Source organism: Aythya marila, assembly GCF_965140915.1.
Source record: "Aythya marila genome assembly, chromosome: 2".
Lineage (NCBI taxonomy): Eukaryota > Metazoa > Chordata > Aves > Anseriformes > Anatidae > Aythya > Aythya marila.
In genome coordinates, this window is record NC_139043.1 from 92,620,973 (window position 1) to 92,644,010 (window position 23,038).

The window sequence follows — 23,038 nt, forward strand, 5'->3', positions numbered from 1 at the left end:
GTCTCTATACATGTTAAGAAAAACTACATAATAAGTACTCAAGGGGCAACAGTAATATAGAAAAGTACTAACTTGAAGATCAGAAATAGTTTGATTCTTCAGCTGAAGAGAGTTCAATTTCTATATAGCAACTACAATTAAAGCTACCGCTAGTGGAATTGCAGCAGGCTATTTCACATCCAAACTACTTTCTGCATGATGTGATAAAACAGCACTGAAGAGCATCTAGACATGACCAGAAAAGATCCATCAACCCCTTCCTGTTTTGAGTGTCTTAGGAGTTGCTAAGTTTATCTATTCTGTTTGGGAAGCTATCCCAGAACCCCAGAGTCTGCTGACTAAGCAACTGCTTCTGGATTTAACAGGATACTTGTAGAGAAAGGCATCAACATACGGCAGCACCAGCCAACACAGCGCTATTTATATGGTTAACACTGGAAGAAATTTAAGCAAGCTGTGAACAGAAGCTACTGCCTGCCTAAAAATCGCGCTTTTTATGTTTTTGTTGAGAAAATGAAATTATGTAGGACAACACATTGTCAAAGAGGGAGGGGAAAGATGGGATAGGAGATCAGCCGTGCCACTTAAGCACTTGCTGTTTAGACACAACTGGACGTGAAGGTTAACTGCAAAAGTCCAGGGACAATAATTGCTTTAAAGGCCAGAAGTATGATTTGAGAACAAGGTGTGAAGCCTGCTGTAGCATTTTGCTTGTGTCTTTGCAGTTCTGCTGTGTGTTACCCTGGTAACCCCCATATGAAAAGGTATTTTAAACTGAACTGCCCAGTAGCAAGGTATTTCCAACGAGGCGTTCTAGTACATAATACCTTACTAACCGTCACTACTGAAACGCAGGCATTAAAGAGTGCCTATTTTTGTCTCCTAAGCTCTGATACAAAAATAAAATACTAAGGGGGGATAGGAAAGATTTTTGTAGAAAAGCCAATTAAGCTTATAATCTAGCAAAATTAAGTCATCAACTTACATCTTCATGTAACGGTGAACATCAGCAGGGAGGGATGATCCATCAAACACAAAATCTTCTACCATGACATTTAAGGTCAACCTTGACCTCCAGTGAGAGACGGGTTCATCTAAAGCGCTGGTCTGCTTTTCTGCTTCAATTTGCTTTAAAAATACAACACACACACAGCTAAACAATACAGACTTTTGAACAGGATAAAACTCTAACTCACAGAAACTACTGAGTCATTAACTGTATCACAAAATAGACATTCATTAAGAAATACCTTACCTTAATTTACACTAGACCAAGTATTTTGCTCAAATACAGCAGAACAGATAGAAATGCCAACCATAATTTGATACTGAAAAACTTCAGTGCCCATTCAAAACCCTGTTCACCAAGAATTAATATTCAGCTTATTTATTTTAATTCCTTATGCATCTGCATACTCTGAAAACAGTCACTTGAACACGAGAACGGTAGAGCATTCAGATATTACTTCAACACAGTCAAAAGGATGATTGACCGTACTTAATCTGGGGGAGTAAAAAAGATCTGACCATTTGTTTTGAATTTCTGAGCCTCCAAATGCTGTGCAAAGCAGTGCTGAAACAGAGTTAAGACCGCAGCTTTCAGTAGATGCTCAGCCCCCAGGCATTCTGCTCACTTCTCCTTGGCTGACCACCACCTGCTCTGACCTTTTAATGCTGGACTCTAGCTTCAGCTCATTTTCAACTTTATTCCAACAGGATTTAGAAACAGCACTGATAGCTACAAGTGTATTTCAGATTCCGAAGAAGAGCAAGGTGAAATTCTCTACCTCCCCTTGACAGTGAGATACAAGAGCCATTGCAAGCGTTTCATTAAATAACACCACATTTTTTCCTCTAGTGAGTTATTACAGAATTTGTCAAGGGATGCTACTATCGTGTTCTCTTGAATTGAGCTGGAAAGTAGGAATGTCCTACAGAAAAGAAGCAATCTACGCTTTGGTCACTCATCAATGTGAGTTAGTATCTGTTTTACAAAAGCAAAGCATTATTTCACACGAATCTAACTCAGAAAGCAGCATCATTTTGTTACAAAACAATACAGTATTTCTACCACGAGCAATGAAACCTTGAAGAAGTAATTCACATTAACTAGGGAAGTGTTTTAATAGGAGCCACTATTACAGAGGGCTCCCCATTTGCTGTGCTGAAAGGTCTACTATTAGTGTACCAGCTGATAATCAAGCAGAAAGGCATTTTGTTTTTTCCCTTCCTCCCCATACTTTTTTCCCCCAATTTTTCTATAGATGGAAAACCCACCTACCTGCGTGGTTGATTCTCCTGTGAGCAAATTAATCTCTTCTGGTTTAGGGACCATGTAGGTGGTCAGAGGGCTTACTATATGCACCTGCTTACCATCGTGCCAAGGCAAAACGCCGGCATGATGAAGAAATATATATGCATATAATGTGCCGTTATTTCGAGTCTTCTTTGGTACAGAGACATTCACTGTCCTAAAACACAAAATAAGTACGTTATGAGGTGACATATGTTGGAATATCAAGCTGTTACAGATGAGGATCACTGAACATGTTAAGATGTTCTGAAAGCAAGCAAGAACATGCTGGGGCTAATGTTCTCTAATGACCATGACCGGGTGCCTCAATTTATGTACCTTGGTTTGTAACTTAGTATTTGCATTTCCAAAGTTTTACTGCTATCTTAAGACACTTTCATCTTTGTCCAATTCATCCTTTATTCTCCTAAATAACACAAGACTGAGTTATCGGTTTTGTAACCCAGCCAACAGGTCACACTGCCAAATTATCACAGAACTCATAGAAAATAACTTTCCACACACTGAGTATGATGACAGAGTGTATACATGACAAAGATTAGAAGGAAATTCAGTTATGCCAAGCACTTTGAGTTAAGGACGGATCTTCTCAGATACAGTATGCTGAGCACACAACTCTACAGAGCCTCCAGCCACAAAGTCACTCCTCTTGTACCTGCCTGGGAAGTGCCCTGTTCATTTGCTCAAAAAATTGTTTTTTGTCTGGATACTCTCACTGGCCCAGCAGGCCGTCAGTAAAACAGTTCTATTTTCACGTCTGCCAGAGATCAAGTTCACCATGACCTACACAGCGGAAGTTCACGTTCTTAAATTATGAAACACGCAGAATGTGAAAGAACCAGGGTAAGCCTCTGACCTCAGATACAAGATAACAACTTTAAACAAAAAAAAAAAAAATGAAGCAGCTAATACAAAAGTTGTTCTAACTGTTATACATGCATGTGTCTCTTTATAATTAAAGAGCGCAGCGTTATATTCAGAAATTCATCTAAGGGCATGATGTTAGCACCACCATCCCTTCAGAAGATCTTGGAACAGTAAACCACCAGAAAAGGTTTACTTTTATGATTGTCAGCACTGAAACAGTTATACCAAAGCATGTTGTTACAACACAAGAAGAAAGAACACAGTATCTACGACTTCTAGGTTCTTTTCAGGGTCTGAAGCCACAGCTATTCTGTCTACACATTATTAGAGAAAGGTCTTAAGGATATTCCGGACACATTGACTTACATTTTCACAAGGAAAAGCCACTTTTACTATCACAAGCAAAGCACGCTTCTGTAAAATATTTATGTGACTTAAAACAATATGTTGATTGAAACCAACCAACGCTGAAGTGATCTAGCACAGCTTGTGATACAAGTGTTTAGAGTGGGATCTGAAAGTTAGACAACAGACGACATCATTCAAGGCCTGTAAGATCTACGTGAGAGAAACAAACGTTTCTGTATTTATTGGCATGACTTTGTTGGGCACGGATTTCTTTCTTGCAACCAAGAGTTGATCACTCAGTGTAAGAGAAGCTTGTGTAAGGGTTTGTCAAAGAGCCTGCTCTTTGGCACCCCACAAATGTAGTACACTGTTTCTGTCAAGGCAGACGCTTCACTGATCTGTGATACGTGAAATATTCTAGGAACCTTCCATTAAGGAAACAAACAAACAACTGGTTTTTATCTACAGTAGCACTTTGTCGTTGGCTATAAGGCTGAAGTCCACCTGACAGCTTTCCTGCCTTGGCACTGAGAATATGGAAAACACGTGCGAGCTGCATGGCCCACGGAGCGTGCAGGAATAGCTTCAACCCTGAACCAAAGGATGCAAGGACAACCCGGCTGCTTCAACGATACTGTCACCAAGAGTAGATCTACCCACTTTATGCATATTTCTGCCCATGTGACTATCAGCTTACGCACTTGATGTGAACGGAAATAAAAAACTAACGTTGCCACTTACCTTTCGAACTTGGACTCGACATCAAAATCCTCCACGTTCAACACCAGATCCACGTTGCTCTCGGCGCCGATGTTGGACCGCGTGGTCGTGTAGACGCTCAGCTGGAAAGGAGGAGGAGAGGAGAGGGCACTGAGGGCAGGGGCACACACAGCGAGGAGAGCTCAGGGCTTCGTGACGCAGCCCCACAGGCTGGGCAGGGCACCGGGGGGCTCAACAAACGGCGAAAACGCCCCGGTGCCTCCTCCTCACCCCCTCACAGCCCCGTTACCGTTACGGACCGTTCCCGGCCCGCCCCCCCAGGCTCGCCCACCTGCAGCTTGGGCCGCCGCGCCAGGTAGGGCCAGACGCAGGCGGGGTGCGCGGCGGCGGCCCCCGCGGCCGGGCAGGGCCTCGTGTAGACGATGCCGTACATCACCCAGCCCGTGTGCGCCACGTAGAGGGCGAACAGCCCCACCGCCAGCCCGCTCAGCGAGCTGCGGCTCAGCATGGCGCCCGCCCGCCGCCGCCGCCGCCGCCCCCCCCCCGCCAACGGTAACGGCAACGGTAACGGTAACGGTAACGGCAACCGCCCCGCCGCCGCATCCCCCCTCCCCGTCGCCGGGGAAGGAAGCCGTTGCCCCCGCTCGTCACTTCCGGGAAGGGGAGGAAGGCGGAAGTGGCGGCGCGGCGTTGCCTAGCAACCGGCGCGGCGCTGCGGCCTTCTGTCCCGTCCCCCCCCCCCTTACTCGGGGATTGTTGTAAAAATAAAACAACGCCAACCCCCCGCCTCCCTGTTTCCTTCAGGGTTTCCTTATTTCTTCTCTAAGGTTCAGCCGACAACATACGGAAATCTTAAAGGAAACAGTGGCGATATCCCAGGGGGTAGCTGGAGCAGGGCTGCCCTGCCTGCCCTCTTTTCCTTAACCTTTTATAGTATAATCTCTATATATGATCTATAATCAAGTATAAAAACCAAAGGTCTGTTAATATAATCTACTCCTACCAGTGTAAAACCAAAGCACTATTAATATAATCTACACCCACAAGTATAAAATGAAAGCACTGCTAATATAACCTACACCCACAAGTATAAAACCAAAGCGTTATTAATATAATCTACACCCTCAAGTATAAAATCAAAGCACTATTAATGTAATGTACTCACACAAGAACAAAACGAGCATGTTATTTGCATATTGGAGCAGAAGGAAAAATATATTGAAGCAAAAAGAGAGTGAAGGAAAATGAAAAAATACATTGAAGCAAGGAAAACAACAAAAAAAAATACATTGAAGCAAAAATGGTTTGACTTTTAAAGCAGTTCTTCATAATGAAATGTGCATGTCTATTGGACATCACTGAAAGAAGAAATTAAATTTTGCTTTTGAAAAATGATTATCAGTGTTTTCTCCTTAAACAGGTTGACAACGTATGCGTTTACGGTCCTCCACACTGTCTGTTTCTTCATGCAAACCACGGCATGACTAAGCCAGACAACATTACTCAAAACCTGCATGTGCACCATAAATTCAAATTAGTGACTAATTTTAAGAAAAGCATTAACAGGTCTTCACTTGAACTCTTCACGTCATTAAGAATGTGTCATTGGTAAACTTCACCACCTTACACTCATTCTCAAAAAAACTTTCATAGGTTTATTTCAGCTTATATCCACTGGACCTAAATATACATTTTTCCCACCTTCTGTTATGCATTTCTCATGTGTGTAGTAACTGCAGTCACCTCACCTCTTGCCTGTTTCCTGGATAACGAAGTAGCCTGAACTACTGCAGTATAGTTTAGATAGTCTTGTTCTCCAGGCCTCCAGAACCCCTTTTTTGAATCTCTTTTGATCTTCCAACACTCTTCTTTAGGCACAGATGATAGATAGAATTGGATTCCATATACCCGTCATCCAAAGGTTAAAAAGAGACCCCTCCCCACAACCTTTCCCCCAAACAAACAAACAAAAACAACCATAAAAGCCTGCATTTCTGTATTTCATACTCCCACTTGTTAGGTAAATGCTGGTCTCCTGCATACATGTGGCCAACAGAGGACATACATCAATAAAGCACATCTAAACACGTATAGGACTTGGTTTTATTCACAATTATGATTGTATCCTTTACCTTGGAAATATCCAAATATTTTGTTTATCAAGATAATGTCTAAGAACAAAATCCAAAGGAAACAGAACATTTTTTCTCTCATTTTTAATTTGGCTTCACGCTGAAAATTCAATTTACAAGCCAGTCATAAAGAAAATGTCCAGTTGGGCAGAACGAGCCGTGATTGTATACTGCAACATCAACACTTGTAGTGTATCATTTAGTTCCCTTTCAGTAAATCACACAGCTTACAGCAGAGTTGAAGCTTTTACGTCATTGCTATTTGGCTCAGTTAGTTCATCACACACTGTAGTCCATTTCAACCTATCAAGCAAAACTAGCAAGAAAAGAATACTCAAATTGAGGTATTTCCTTTAAGAATTTACTGATCACTGGTATTCAGAGGTAATGTTAAATCATATAGTTTTAAACATTGAAAAATGTACAAAACCAAGTTCATCTTTTAAAAATATTATCCGTAGTCTTCCATGCATGTTAATAAAAAATATAAAAATCAAATTTGTAGCACTGAAGCTATACTTTGCGTTCTGTGAAAGTATTTCCACAATCGGAACCACAAGCTACAGTCATCTTTAGTACGCTACCTGCCTTTCAGTTACAAAGTATAGCCAGTTCAGTGCAAAGACAGTCTATATACACATACCTTAGGAGCCATAGGAGGGAAATATACAGCAGAAAAAATGCATTCAGGTCATTATTATCATCCAGTAGCACTATATATTGTTACAGGTTTACACTGCATATCCAAGGGCTATAACAGAAAGCTTGCAGCCAATATGCAGCTTTAAACCAACTGCTTGAGCAGCCTTCAAGTCAACAGGAGTTGTACCACTGATGGAACAAGCACACCATACCTTGCGAGCGAGTTCCTACAAAGCTGTACTTCCTGCTCTATCAGCACAGGTTTTCAGCTAAAAGCATCCTCTTCATGGCAGTGCCTAACTTGGGTTCAGTAGCGGAAAGAGAAAATCCCAAACTGTGATCATTAAAAGGCTAATTTTTTTTTGCTTTTGCATTTAAATTCTCAAGTGTGTTCAAAAACATAGCAATACTTTTTAAAAAATGTATAAATTATGTCCTCAATGCAAGTTTAACAGTAATTCAAGAGATCAAAAATTTTTTATGAATTATTTCTCAGCTTGTTGATATTGCATTTTATTCTTTCAGAAAAGATGAACTAGTACCTGCGATCAAATTAGAAACGTCTTGCACACCCGGGTAGATGCTGGGAATTACAAAAAGGTTTAGAAAATGGTCCCATTGAACAGATGCCTGATACTTTCAACACAATGCTGAACACTGAAGTTATATAGTACATAATTAAAGGTTAGCAGGTGCTTAGTCTTGGTCCTCCTCCAGGATACAAAAAAAAAATCTATCACTTCTAGAGATTTACTTCTGACTTCTATTTCTAACATTACTGATTTACATGGAGCTCTTAATACCTTAGAGCAATTACAGAAAGCAATATAACAAATCACCAACACAAACAACTAGATAGACAAGCAGCCGCAACCGATGCGCTTTTTGTCTAAGTATATACAATTGCTAAGGAGAGATGTTTAATTTAAGGGATTGTAGTCCACATACTTAAAAATACAGTTTCACCTTTAGGTGTCTACTTAAAAAAAAAACAAAACTTCCGTAGTCTGGAAAATATGGTAGGGGCTAACTTAAGTTTCCCTTCTGAGATATAAGAAATATTTTGTTCAAACTTTATTATAAAAGAAAACATGGGACAAAAATGTATACTTAGGACATACCAGGTCAGCACAAGTTTATTTCTTCAGTATTTAAAATAAAACTGTCTTGATGAGGGGTAGTGAATAGAAGACATGTATTTCAGTTTTCCCCATACACATTCATAAACTTAGAAGTAATCTATCATCGGATAATTTCATTTCCAGTACCATGGTAGGATGAAAAGTGCCTGAGCTTCAGCCTTCTTCAGTATCCACGAGGAGAATTTGTTTACTAACACATTTACACATACTGCATGCTGAACTTGGAAGTAAACAGACACACACTAAGAATGACAAAGTCAGAGGTCAATGCAAATTAAGATTTCATCACACTGCATTTCTAAATTTAATGTCTTATTGTTCTTAAAAACATTTGGAGTCTCCAAAGTACTTACAAACTTGCTAACACCTGGACAACTTTGCAGTGGTTAGAGCAGGAGAAAAGAAAATGTGATCCTTTATCTAAAGGCAGACTCGAGCTAAAGCAGTACATGGGCTCTTAGTTTTGGGTGGCATTACCAGAATGCAAATTTAATGTTTGCCTGCCCCTTACTGGTCAGGAGAAGTGGCCTGTGAATGTCACTTGATCTTAAGAGGTCTCCCTCAGGCTGCACCCAGCCTAAAAGGAACAAGACAGCACAATCAAGAGCAAGGGATGCCAAAAACAAAATTCACCAGCCCAAGAGATGGAAAATATCCTTCTTTACTGTGCAAAAAGATCAGTTGTACAGTGAAAGCTTTGCTGCTATGCTAGCCTTAATGAATTTACTACTTTCTAGTTCAGCTTGATTTTTCTCCAACAGATTCTTTGGCTCTGGATTGGCACTCTCAAGTAACACCACTCATAATATCAAAATAGAATATTACAAAAAGTCATTAGCCCTTTTATCTTGCTTCCAGCCTTTTTTGGTCAAAGTGAAAGAACCAAGACTTAACATTACATCCATAGATAAATGTACATCTTTTTGAGATCTTGATGCTAGACTCAAATGAGCTGGGCTGTTCATATGGCTGTGTACAAACAGTAGCTCAGAATCAAGAGACATGACAAGTATGTTGTCAAAAAATCCCCACAAATTAAAAGAAAAAAATACGTACAATCTGTGCTGAGGTGATTCTACTGTTTCCATCTCTACTGTTAAAAGACTGATCCTTTCAGAATCATACATCCTTTTTTTTACCAGTTACATATTCCAATGTAAGAGTGCCATCGTTACACATCATAACATCTGGGGGAAAAGAAGCCATTTTCTACAAAACAAATGACTCCTTCACTCATAAGAGAATAACTAATATATTGAAATAAACCTGAGAGGCTTCCTAGAGAAAAAAACCTGTCTTGTCTTGACCAATATGAGATGCAGGAACTATATATCCAAATCCAGGCACGCCTAGTTCTCCTTGCAACTGTATTCTCTGTAGTTATACCTCAGTATTCAGTTAAAATGCACTTTTTGATCACAGTGTGTTGGTGACTAACTTGTATACTCACTTCACTGCCTTAGCTATAGCATAGAACCACTGTGTTTATTCCTTTGAGGACATGCTGTAGGATTTTACCTCTAAGGATGTCTTTAAAGGTTCCCATCACAGAGTACTTTTTTCTGGTCTTCATAGGAAAAAAGAGGGAGAACCGATAAAACAGCACTGGCTGTGCCGCTAGTGACTTAGACATCACTTAGATGACAAATGCCTACTTAGACGTTACCTTCAGGAAATTGTCCTCTGACGGATGAACGGCTGGCTTAATTGCTACCTGCAATGCCATGTCCCGGAAAGCAAAATTACCTGGATGGCTATCTCAGTCTTCCTGCTCATCTGAGAGACAGATCTCGAGGTTTCACTTGGCTGACTGATTGAATGATGGTGCTTATTATGAATTCTTACCTGCATTTTCAAACCGTTGGACCTAGTATTCCTTTTTGTCTTGTACAGAAGCTAGCCACATTAATTGAAGTTCAGATACCTAAAAAATAACAAATCATCTGCAGTACTTCGTTCACAGGGAATTTCTGTTTCAATGAGCTTAGGAGACAAACTTAAGTTTTGCTGATGCAAAAACTCTTAGCCAACATAGTTGTAACACCTGGGCTTAATTACAGAACACAGAAAGTGCTGCTAGAAAAAAAGCAGAGGCCTCCCATCAAGTAGAATGCAACAGCTCAACATAAAGGAAAATTAATTTAACTTGATCACATCTTTTTTTTTTTTGTTACATCAGAATAATTTCTTTCCTAGTTCAAGTCCCATAACACACGCAAAGCTGTGGTTAGTTTTTGAGATCATAAGATCTACAGCAGGTGCCACTTGAGTTCTGCAGCTTACCTTCTGTAAATCCTTTATTTGTTTTTGAAGGAGCAGGGAGCAGAACGTGACTAAAACTTGACATGAATAGCCGTACTTACCGTGCAATGACGTAGAAAAATTCATTTAATGACAATACCAGATATGGCCTTATAAAGGAACTCAAATTAATAAAAATACCTCTTCAAAAAATTACCAAATTATACCAAAGTGTAACAATTCCTTTTCCAGAAAAATATTTACTGCATATTATGAATGAAAACATTTTCCAAGTAGCCCAATGCTTAAACTAGCTAACAACCCTATTCAGTGTGCTTAAAAATATTACATGTACAAAACCACTATTTACTTCCTGCGGCTTTGCCTCTAAAGAGATTGCATCACTTCCTTAATGCACACATCTCCTTTTCAAGTAAGCCTTGTGACCTGAGGTTTTAAACCTTTAAAGCAGGATTAGCAAACACACACAAGGGTCTGGTTGCCTTTTTGTCATAGCAAGAGGATTCTAGAAGCAATAAATGCATTGAAATATATAGCGTAATTTATTGGTATAACATTAAGTGCACAACCTTATTTCTCCAAAAGGATCACAAATTCCCTATAATATTTTTTAAATGCGTCTGCTTATAGCACTGGACTCCTGAGAAATCTGTAACAGAACTTGCCTTACTGTGGTAGAACCAGTGGTTTGGATGAGCTTTGTACCTCCTAAACTTTTGTTTCTGTTTCTTTTTAATGTGGTTTTATTATAATCGAAGAAAAACAGGTGAAGCAAAAAAAGACACTTTAGTTATCTCAGATTTCATTGTTTTGTGTTAAATACATTCAAAACACACAGCTACTTGTTCAACCACATCGGAATAACAAAGCTTTGGCTGAATCTCTCTCACACAATATATAGAAATCCAGTCTGATGTGAACGCTCTGCTGTCAAGGGATGGCAGCATTTCACAAAAGCAGGAAAATGATCATCAGACAAGTGTCAAATGTCTTCACACCTCTGCATTTTGTGTGTAAGGATCACGTATTAAATTGTCGTAAAGAACTGAAGACATTTATTTATGTCTTCCCTGTAAATTTAAGGTTTGTAAAGCTGGTAATATTGTAACTGAAAGCACTTTTATGTTATTGTTTAGTGAATGGGAAAGGAAGCTTTCACTTTTGTCCTTGCAGTACAGCAAGCCGCTGAGTGTCACAACCCAGCTGCTCCACAGTTGGATGCCTTTTGCATGGAAATAGTAAAACATTTCAGTGAGTTCAATAGACAAATTGCAATGAACGCTCTTGCAGTAATGCCATGTGCTACAGGTCTTAGCCCCCGACAAAGTCTGAGTTTACCACCTGACACTACAGGGCAGTCTCGTACGATAACCTTATATACTAATAATACTGAAATCCCCTGGACTGTCTTAATTAATCTGTTCGTGCCATTATCTGCCATCCAACAATGTTTCCATGCAGGTTGCTCAGAACTTTGCTATTTCTCTACCCAGATCAACAATCTCACAAAAGAGTGCACGCTGCAAGTCACTACAGAAGCCGGATGCTTTTTAAACGAGTTGCTTCCACCAAAAGTGCTTGCTCACCAGGCAGGCGAGATGCTGCTCACCAGGCTTTCTCAACACTGAACAGCTTAGTCACACTAAGTTATTACAGTTATTACATTCACCCTGCTTAGAATACTCACCAGAAACAAGTAAGAAACCAAATGAACTCTTTGCCTTTTAAGTGACAGACCCTCAGGCTATAGGCGCCATACATGGAAAGGAGGAACGCTTATATTTAGCCAACTTCAATCAGCTTTCTTTGCTCTTCCACAGATGTGGAACGAGTAATTTCTTCCTCTGGAGCTTCTCCCACACCAAGGCTGTCTGTCTATGGGATACTAAGCTTTTCTTCCCTTCAGACACACGTCTCAGGGAATCCTACCTCATGCCTTGCACTTTGAAATTCTCAAATTCCCAAGCTCACATACAAGGCAAAAGATAACTATCTCATAGTCAGCCAGCTTGGGCCAAGTGTTGTTAAAGGTCTTGCAGAGGAGGTGTGATATGCTCAGACAACAGTTACCGTACCTTACCCTTACATACTAAAATACATCCTGCCTAACCACAGAGAAAAGACCTCAGGAGATCTATCCCTACAATCCTGTGGGTTATGATCAATAAAATCAGTGTCTTCATCGTCTGTCTGTAAGGGACACCCTACCATCAGCATGGAGAAAATACAGTTCCCATCTTCCCTCTAGTGACAGTTCCCACACTTGAAGACCGGTTTCATAACTTCCTTCAGTCTCCTTCTTTGGAGGAAACGATTCTTTCAAACGCTTTACCAAATATTTTCTTTTCTCCAGACTCTGTCCAGCTACTCCCCATCTTTCTCAAGTGCCCCAACACAGACAACTGCTTTAGGTAAAGCCTTATCAATCCTTAGTAGCACAGAAATACCATCTGATTTCTCACAGGCAACAAGTGTTTATGCATCCCACTATAACGAACATATTTTCTGCAGCAATACTTGATACTATCTCTGCCTCAAGATCTTTTGTGCAGTTACACCCACTCCCTCTGTTTGTGCAGCTGACTATTCCTACCTAGGAGTAGTTTCTCACATGCATTATTTTCAAATAAGGTCTTCCATTTTTCATGATCAGTTTAAATCTTGTTTGCCGATGTGCTGCAGCCCTGCCAGCATGGCATGCTAGGTAAATCTAGGTAAATAAAAAACTTAATTACTACCTCCAAATAAGGATGTATGCCTGCTACCCCACGGAAAGCGTTATTTTTCACATTTTGTTTCCCCATACCCACTCTATATTAAATCCAGTTTCAGTTTGGAGACTTGCCATATACAGTTAAGGATTTCTAAGGACACGTTCCAATACCCTAATAAGCTTAAAAAACCTCCTGCTATTTAAAAATAATAACAAAAGCATTTGGTATAAACACATTTCCTTCTGCTGAAATGTCATCCTTCCAAATCTAGTTTTACATTAACAAGTAGAAGATTCAAATCTCAATGACAGTTCTCCAGTTAGGAAACCCTCGTAATTCTGCTGCAGCCTTGCAGATTTAGTCACATAAATGATTTGAACATAGTTGATTTGAGCACAGTTGTTTTGCAACACACTTCTCCTTCCTATTCCATGAGGCCTTTGGCTCATTTCCTAATCAGTAGAGGTCTGTGGGTTTAGAGTAACTTCAATTTTTCTCTGAGACCCTCAATGGTAATTTAAGGCATCTGGCTTTACAAAAGGAAAGGTAAGAAATGTTACCGAATAGAAATGTCTTCAAATTTTTAAAATAGTTCTAAACTATTTTAAGCTTCGTATGTTATACGCAGTATATGTAATGTTGATATAGAGATTTAACTAGCATTCCTTCAGGATGTTCTGCAACTTCTTGCTGGCTTGGCTTCTGGAGTAACTGCAGCGTTTTCAAATTTGCATTGATACAACCAAGTTTTTATAGTGTGTTCCATGCTAAGTTATCTGTGTATACAGGCTTGCTACAAGAGAAACCGTGATTCCTGATGAAACAATTTTGTAAACATCTCCATATAAATGGCAGGTGGACATGACTTGAACTGATTGTAACAGAAAAGCAGTTTTGTCACGTGTTTGCAAACAGTATGTGGCATGTCAGTTTGAAAAAAAAAAAAATCACATTTAGTCGCATTTGGAAGATGAAAATATAAAAGTGTTGGGGTAAGGGACAAGGAGTCTTTCCTTTTCATTCTACCATGGAATAGACTGAAAGAGAAACAATTTTGTCATTCAACAATAAAAAATAATCCTTAGCAAGTTTTTGCATGACTGTTTCCAAACTGTTCACTGAAACCAAAACAAAAGGGCCAAAATGTGCTTGCCTTGCTCAAGGGAATAATCCCACTGAAATCAACAAAACTGACTACGCAAATATGAGCAGCAAAATTTGGCCCCATATAAACATCCCCATAACTAGGGAAAACACTAATCACCAAAGTGCACTTAACACCATAGTAGCTACAGTTTCTTTATACATGCGCAATGTGTGCAACACTTGGTACATGAAACTAGCCAGTGGAATATAAATAAGTGTGCCGCTTCCTTTTAAATATGAACATTAATAATGAAGCACATTCACATTTTTTGCCTTTCAAAGACCTTTTGGAAAAAAAATAAAATAAACACACCTTCCCCCAAAGTAACCTGGAACATATTGTTAAATATAGCACGTACGAATCAAAGGATGGTATTGAAGTAGAAGAACTTTCACACACAAAACTGGTATTTGCTGTGTAATTGGAGTGACTTATGAAAATCCCAAGAAAAGAGAATCCTCTCACCAGGAGAGGAAGTTTACAGTTGTAGTGTTAATTCAGTTTCTTCTGCAGGGGCTTGTTTTTATCTTCAGCATTTTCAGGGCTGAAGTCAGTACAGATACCATTAGGAGCAGAAAGAGATGAAGTCTCCAAACCATGCTCAGCTCCCATCTGATCAGGATAGAGATAGTCTTCTGCAAAGTGGGGGTGCAATTCAGCAAATCTGTAGAAGTCATCTGAAAAAAAAAAATAAAAAATGCTGTTACACAGAATCAGCTCTTTGAAATAGAAGGATGCTAAATTTGAATACATGCAGGGTATAATCACATGATGACTTTGGAGAAAATAGCAGCAGTTAACATAGCGCTAGCCCCATAGCTTGTTTTAGCTTCTCTGAAGTTTACCACATCCCCAGAACTGAGATGCCACAAAGGGTTATCAAAGCCCTCTTAAAACGTTTCAGAGCAGACCTTAGCTTGCATGGCGTAGGGGTAAACAGGCTCAGACTTGAATTAAAATGCATGGGGAGTACCACGCGCCCAGACATCACAGCTTGCCATTCGCTGGGGAAAGGCAGAAGCCCTCTAGATGAGGAACAATGAACAGCAAGAGCAGTCACTTCATAAAATCTGCAGTCTTTTGGCAAATATGCTCTCCAGTGCTTTCTGCTGATAATTCTCTTCAACCTAAAAGCAGCTCTTTGTCACTGCTGCCTTCCACTTTCAAGATTTCAGCATTCCAAACTCCTGATATTTCAGAGAATGATAGTGTGAGAAGGTAACTTATTTGCTCACTTAATTAAACACCTGTGATTTTGTAGCATTCTGAAAAAAAAAAAAATGATTTTAATGTTGTTTACCTACAAAGCAACAGAAAGGGCAAGATTCCCTTGTTCTTGGAGGAGAGTGGATTTCTTAAGATCAGGACATTTCTGTATTAAATACCCAGCAATGAAGCCCTGTCACAATGCTGCCCCTGTAACTGTTTATTCAGACCCGATTTATACACAAGGTACCGTACAGGAGCCAAGTCGTCAGAAGCTGCTTTGCAATGCAGACTGACACTGGAAGAAGCCAGATGTGAACGTTGTCACTAACTCTTCCTGTCACCTACAGTACGTGGCACACTGCCCACTCCAGCTCACCGTGTTATCCTGGAAGAACTCGTGACCAGTCAACACTGTGTGTGAGCTCCGTGGCGTGCAGTGCAGATGACAGCTGAAGTGACCTTCCAGAGGAGCAAAGCCCAGTTCCTCCTGGTACAAAGGGGCTGGCGTGGAAGATAAACCACCACAGCTTTCCCTCTCCATCACCCTTCTCTGTTTGAGAGGGCACACTCTTTCAACATTAGAAAGAGCAGAGGAATGCCACTTGGCCCAAAGGAGCACTGGAGTTGTAGGTCAACACTGCCTCTGACCTGTTGCAAAGGGGTAGGTGGGGAGAATGCAGAAAGCATACTTTTGTTTGCAGAAGGGTGAAGTTATAGCTTTTATCCACAATTTATATGGATAAAGCGTTTTCAATCCTGTTACTTCAACAAAAGCTGATGATATTCAGAGCAACAAAACCAACACTATCATTTATGTCAAAAGACCTATATTTACAGCACAGGCTGTTATATCACAAACGACATCAAAGTCTTTGGGAAGAAAAAAATCTTAAATGCTTGAAAATGCACAAAGCAGATTTTTTTCCTTTGATAACATTTTCAAAACAAGTTCAACTTGGCTACTTTTTTTTAAAATCAAAGAATCTGATATATCTGACATTTTCCAAGAAGAAAACAGAACCATTTTTACATTTAGAAAATTTAACATCAGAAACACTTGCATGCAAACCAATTCATCAGATTCAAAGCATTTCAGCACATTTAGTTAATCCAACTGAGTACATTATTTTTCTCCAGCTAAGAGAAAGCCACCAGCCTTACCTGGGCCTGGCCTGCAGCAGGAACACAAAAGCATTCCCTTTTTTCAAATAGAAGCCTTAAGCCTATGCCAGGGACATACACATATTTGTAACAACACGTGCATCATATTAATGACCATGAAAAAATAGCCTTTTCGAGGAAAAGGTAATTCAGACAGTTAGCCCTGCTCAAGTAAGACAAGTATAAAGATTCAACCAACAGTACCAGAAATGGTCTTACAATCATATGAAGCATAACACTTTTTGCTTGGGTAAGACTCGAGTATTTACTTTAAAGCCATTCTAAGCAATTTTCAAAAAGCTACTGCATCTTCTGAGAAAATTAATGCAGAAAGTGATGGAAACATTTGTTGACATAAGTCTATACTCAAACCAGAATCCTGACAATTCTGTCATGATTTATCCCTCAATGTTCTGTCAGTTCTGGATCAAAATGAAAAAACTCATATTCCAGGGAAGACTGAATTGAACAAGATAACGTTTCTGATAGACTTGAGTATGTAAATGTTCTGGGTCTTGCTGGAAGAAGTCCTGAAGATATTTAAGAATATTTACAAACTTTTTCACAGCAGAAGCCAAAAAAGAGCTTTTGGGATCCTATTTGCCTCACACACCAGAAACAAGAGACAAGGTGATGTAGAAATAATGACCCACTCCAGCATTATTTCTAATTACAGGTCTCATTTTGGAGTTCAAGCTTAAAGCAACCATGAAGAGGACTGGAAGATGTTAACTTCAGTCATTTGCTTGGGGAAAATGTCATTTTGCTTTCTATTCTCACTATAAGAGGAAAGAAACAAAGAAGGGGGGAAAAGAACCCAGAGCAGAGTTCATTGATACTGCTAACTTTATAACAAGAATTAAATCTACATATGAACTACAGGAACTTCAAATCAAAAGGCTTTTCTCCTGCCTTTACAATACCCTCCCACTACTTGATGCTCCTGATGGAAGCTGTATGTTCAACCTCTATAGTTCCACTCCCCCCCACCTACCCCTCATGCTCTTCCACAGGATAAAAATGTTTTCTTTCTCAGAACTTGTCTGGATAATGACTTCAGAAAAGGTAAAATTTGCAAGTTTCCTGCCTCTTCTTCTTCACTATTCTGTTGCAACAAATTGAGCATGCGGAAAGTTACTCACATTCAAAGGCAATGCAAGACATCAAATATTTATTGCAAACAACTTTCAAGACAGAAGTGCAATACTAGAAGTTTACCTTCATCTTTCAGTTCTTTACCACAACAAATTGGACATTTATTCTTACTAATGATTATGCTTTCAGATACATTAAAATCTCTGTGCACTGTTTCTTAGCACTTTTCCTCAGAAAAAGATCCAGAATCCAGAAGCAGAATTTCAAGGAAGTGATGTAACCACCATCCTACTTCATGTAGTCACACAACAGACTACTTTTGAATGAAAAAAAAAAGAGTAAAAACAGAGAAAGCAAGAGCTAAACATTGTGGCTCAGCTGTCCAGGTTTCATTGTGGTGCGAACATACTAATACCAGACAGGGGACATTGCAGATATAAGTGCAACTTGGTGCTATTAAAGATAAATACTAAGTAGGAATTCTTGGGTAACTCACATGAGCTGGTTTCAGTTCACTAGCATACTATTTTAAATTTAGTTTTCCCTCAAACAATGAGATGTGCCAAAATTAGAGATCAGCTTAGATTCTCTGCTGGTATTTTTGAAGCTGGTGATAAGGGGGAAAAAAAAAAAAGAGTTGAGTCACCACTCGAATGAGCTGGGAGACAACAAGGAGTGCCAGATAGGAGCAAAAGGGATCAAAATAGAATATGGCAGATGAGAAGTACAGAAAGGAAATGGGCAGTAGAGCAGGAATCAAGGAGGCAAACGATAAGAGGGTAAAACATGAGGATGGTGCAATAATACTCGTTTCAATGAGTCTAAACTTGTGCTGTAGCTGAGGCATTACATAAATACTGTTTGATCAGGAAATACTCGTGTAGAAATCGTGATTTACTAACATTGATGTTTTAAATTAACATTTTTTAATACTTAAATGCCTATGAATTATCCTGATGGAAAACCACAAGAACAGGAGCATGTCAGAAGCACTTCAATTTGGGGTATGTGCTACATTGGCTATCAACAACTCAGTTCATACTTAAATAATACAACTAAATTTAGAACTTTACTGCATAAAAGATGAAGAATCTGAAGTAACGCACAAGTACTTTGATTCCCAGCATAATCTAATCACCCAGATACCTCAGTTTTTCTAATGCAATTTTCTCGCCTCCATATCACCTGCATTACAGACTATATATCAAGCAGCCTTTTCAATACCCTCCCCCCCCACGACTAACTTTCAAACAGGCTGAGAAATTATTGAGGTAGAAAATCTTATATTATCCCGTATTCTGGGAGGACAGATATAGTGAGGAACAGATACAAGAGACGAATCCAGAGGACAGAGATAAGGCTGCTTTCTTAAAAATATACATTCACATGCATGGAAGCCAGAGAACAGAATATACTGAAAGAGTCAGTCTAGGTATCATCTGACAATGCAGAAAGGAAACACTGGAAACACACATGACATTTGATATTAAAAGGTGAAACTTTATTATTATTTTTTAATCTAAGTTTACTTTGTCTGCAATGTTTTTTTTCATTATAAAACCAAGCCCACTAAAAAGACAAGTCTAAGAAAAATATAACTGGCTTGTATATCAACAGGAGTTTAGACTACTTTGATATTGTGATAGTTCAGATCCACTTAAAATACTTACCGTATGTAATCTTTCCTTTCTCTTCTTCATCTACAGCTCTAAAAAGATGTGTAACATTAATCTGTGACACACCCATGGCAGTCTTCAGAATATGAGCTAAGTCTTCTTCTGTTATAGTTCCATTTTTTGACTGGTATAGCTGTAAAACATGACAGCAAGACAAATCATTCCGAAGCTGAATACTAACTCCTATGAACAGCCCCACATTAATAAGTTATACAAAATTAAAGTTTGGCTTGAGAAAATATAGTTACTCTCAGACTGATGATGGTCTACTAAGGATTACTGAGTAGTCTGGGTAGAAGATAGAAGATTATTAGTTCACCTGTGTACACTTACACAGTAAAGCTTGCTATATCCAGAAAGACTCCGTGCGTTTACATGCCTGAACACTGGAATTTCAGTGATGCTGTTAAACTGTCTTATCTCTGAAACAAGATGTTTTGCAGATATGTAACTACGAATAAGTATTAGTCTATTTAGCTAGATGTCCAAACTCCCAGAGAGCCTGTGGAATCAGGACATACATTTAGGTTGGCCTAAGCAGAAACAATTTCCCACTTGGTCAGGTATAAAACTCAAGATTGGCTAGACCAATGTCCATCTGATTGGACAGCCAGCTTGCTTATAGATTCCTGCATCTAAATTATTAGATAGAAGATGTATTAATCCGAAGAATCCCACTCTAAACAGTGATGAACCTATAGTTTTCTACAAATACTTCCTCAATTTTCTAGAAAACTGTAATTTGCTTCTTTTCAAGTCCTGAAGAAAAGAATTTGCTCATAGACAAAAACTTAGCTTTACTGATAGATAATAGATAACTAAAAATAATCGTTCATATACTCATTCTATCTTTGTATATGTGCAATGCTTTCCCCTGGCAAAAGAACTTGAGTATTCCATAACATCTGTAACAAACTTCATTACATTTTCTAAAATAACTAATTTTTCCAGTTCAATAGAAACTGAAACAAAAGAGTTTTTGAAATATCATCGTCTAATTCTAATGCATGACATGGCTACAAATATTTTCATATTTTTAAAAACAAGCTACTTTGGAAACTTTCTTTTAGTTTCTCTACAGCATTAAGGTGGGAACTGCTGAGGATGAACAAAACAGACACATAAGGAAGTGATTTTCACAGAAGCAGAAGTTACTGTCACAGACAACACACCTCGATGGAATAAAAAAAGTCAGTGGAATGCAAAACTAAAATTCTATGGAAAGAATTCAATTTATGCTCAATTCAGGACTCCTGAATTTTGTTCCCTAGCACCCAACTTGCATGCTGTTTCTTAAGTAGGGGCAAGGACGAGACACTTCTTTATTAAAACCTGCTATATTCTCACAGATCAAATACTCAGAAGGTGATACTTGGTGGTAACGCTCACAAGGATCACGTTGGCAAGATTTGCCACAGCCTTTCACTTCCTTAGTGATTAGAAAAGGAGGCCGCCTAGCACATACACTGGAGTGCTGCTTCTGGAACCGGTTGACATAATCCCCACTTCTGCTTCTAATTACCCACCACTTTAGATCTCTGGTGGCTCAGTAAGCCTATTTTTCAAGTTCTTCAGCCGTAACTAAACACTCCCGCTTCAAAAACTTGTTCAGCTACGTGAAATACTGCACATTATCCCTAAAAACAAATGACATGGTGGTTTGCAAGTAGCAGCACGCGGCAGAGGACAGCAACTATTCAAAGTCATGCATTCATGAGCTAGCTAGATCTTTTGATGACTAACAGTAAGCTGTGTGAATATCTTAATATACATGATCCCAGGAAACCAGGCAGAAATTATTAGAAAAAAATCACTTCACGGTTGTTTTTTTCTCCCTAGAATAGTGGTCAGCAATTTTTCCTCAGCTGACGACTTCTTTTTTTTTAACCTTCTGATCATCACTAGAAGGATAAAGTGAGCTATACCTGCTTCTCCTTGCTGAATGCTTCCTTTTCTTAATAAACGTGTAGAAATTCTGCAGTTAAATTAAAATTATGTATTAATTGCAAAATACAAAGTTCCCTGGTTATGAGCTTCCAAGACTACAGCAGATAGAGAAGAACTTATTTTTTTGAAGAAACGGTTCAATTGACTTGAAGTTATGTGCTTCCAAAAAGAAATCACCTAGTCTGTGGTCTTTTCTTCCTCAAACTGAGGAAGTATGTTGCACATTTTGCATCATGAAAGTGAAATTTCACTGAAATACTGCCCCAAAACCACATTCAAGTCTACTTTAGGACTGTTAATTTTCAGATGAAGACAGAGATAAACACCATGTTATCATTTGTTGCATTACTTTGATCAAATGGAATAAACAAGTGCAGAAATCTCTCTGGCTTTTCCCTCACATGCAAATTAACCCCTCCAACAGCAGCTGATTTTCCACAGAAATTGTAGGGACTAAATATTTTTGTTTCTTCCTCCTCTGTCAGATTTGTTTGACAGTGGCCAAAGGGCGAGAATGATAGATCTGAACACTAAGCATTCACAGGAGCCTCATTTCTTTACCAAATATAGTTGAGAGTCGTACAAATTTGCTGAAGAACCTGAGAACAGCTACGCTCCCATGTAGTACCATACAACTCAAAGTTCTCAAGTCCATGCATTCATCTGCGATGACACCGTGAAGTGTTAACATTCTCAGTTTTCCGTAGCACTAAAGACACAAGACTCTATGAGTTCAAGGCAATAGGAAATGATGATGTAAGCTGCAGCACAGCAGTAATATGAAATGAAATAAGCTACAAGTACCAGATTAAGGTGTCAGACAAACCTACTGGAAAGGCTAACTTCAAGCATTGCTGCTGTCAGTTTTCCAAAAGGTGTGTAATAACTACCTATGTTGATACTGCAACAAACCACCGAGTCTAGAACAAGATCAGGAGCACCTATGGGAAGTATAAAATCTGGGCAGAGACTGCAGGACTAAAAAAAAAGACACTGCAAGACTAAGAGGGAAGAATAAATATTTTCAACAAAATAAAGGAGGAAAAAGTCATCTGTGTTAACATGCAGAAATGAAAATTTTGACTTATTTTTTTTTTTAATTTGACAAAAAAGATTTTGGTGAAATATTTTACAAGCAGCAAGCACAACTCATTCTCCTTCCGTCCACAGTAATCAATACAAAGGAACAGACTTCATGCATGGAAAGATTTTATAAGAACTCCACAGAACAATTTCACTTTGCAATATTCCAAGTTTGTCATGCAAAATGATGCATTTTTTCCTCTCTGAACATGATCTCCTAATCTAACATTTCACTGATGTTATCTTAATGTAATTAAGTATCAAAAAGGCATGTGAAACAAGCTTCTGTTAAATCTAATTGACAATATTAATTATCTCTAAAAACACCCACAAAATTTAAATAAATGATATAAAGGAAGAAAACTCTACTTACCTGAAATGCCAGCTGAATTGTTTCCAGAGTTTTGGATGGCTTACAGACAACTGACAGAGCAATGACAAATTCCCGAACGTCAATGACGCCATCTTCATTCTGTGAAGGAAAACCTCACCTCTGAATACTGCAGTTTGCCTCAGAACATTTAAAATAACTAACAGCTAACAACTAAGATGCAGAATATTCAGAAAGATCACTGCATA

General features: G+C 39.0%; 2 protein-coding genes across 2 annotated transcripts in view; both read right to left on the reverse strand.

Annotated features, from left to right (window-relative positions):
- Nucleotides 1-4,862, reverse strand: part of CLPTM1L (CLPTM1 like) — a 30,249-nt gene extending 25,387 nt beyond the window's left edge. The window contains exons 1-4 of the mRNA XM_082752608.1: nucleotides 4,581-4,862; nucleotides 4,271-4,371; nucleotides 2,282-2,471; nucleotides 986-1,128 (exon numbers count right to left, since the gene is read on the reverse strand). Of these exons, the coding sequence (XP_082608734.1) occupies nucleotides 986-1,128; nucleotides 2,282-2,471; nucleotides 4,271-4,371; nucleotides 4,581-4,757 (611 nt within the window). The 5' untranslated portion in view covers nucleotides 4,758-4,862. The remainder of the gene's footprint in view (nucleotides 1-985; nucleotides 1,129-2,281; nucleotides 2,472-4,270; nucleotides 4,372-4,580) is intronic.
- A 3,266-nt stretch (nucleotides 4,863-8,128) lies between these two features.
- Nucleotides 8,129-23,038, reverse strand: part of LPCAT1 (lysophosphatidylcholine acyltransferase 1) — a 53,741-nt gene continuing 38,831 nt past the window's right edge. The window contains exons 12-14 of the mRNA XM_082755237.1: nucleotides 22,833-22,931; nucleotides 19,424-19,562; nucleotides 8,129-14,965 (exon numbers count right to left, since the gene is read on the reverse strand). Of these exons, the coding sequence (XP_082611363.1) occupies nucleotides 14,781-14,965; nucleotides 19,424-19,562; nucleotides 22,833-22,931 (423 nt within the window). The 3' untranslated portion in view covers nucleotides 8,129-14,780. The remainder of the gene's footprint in view (nucleotides 14,966-19,423; nucleotides 19,563-22,832; nucleotides 22,932-23,038) is intronic.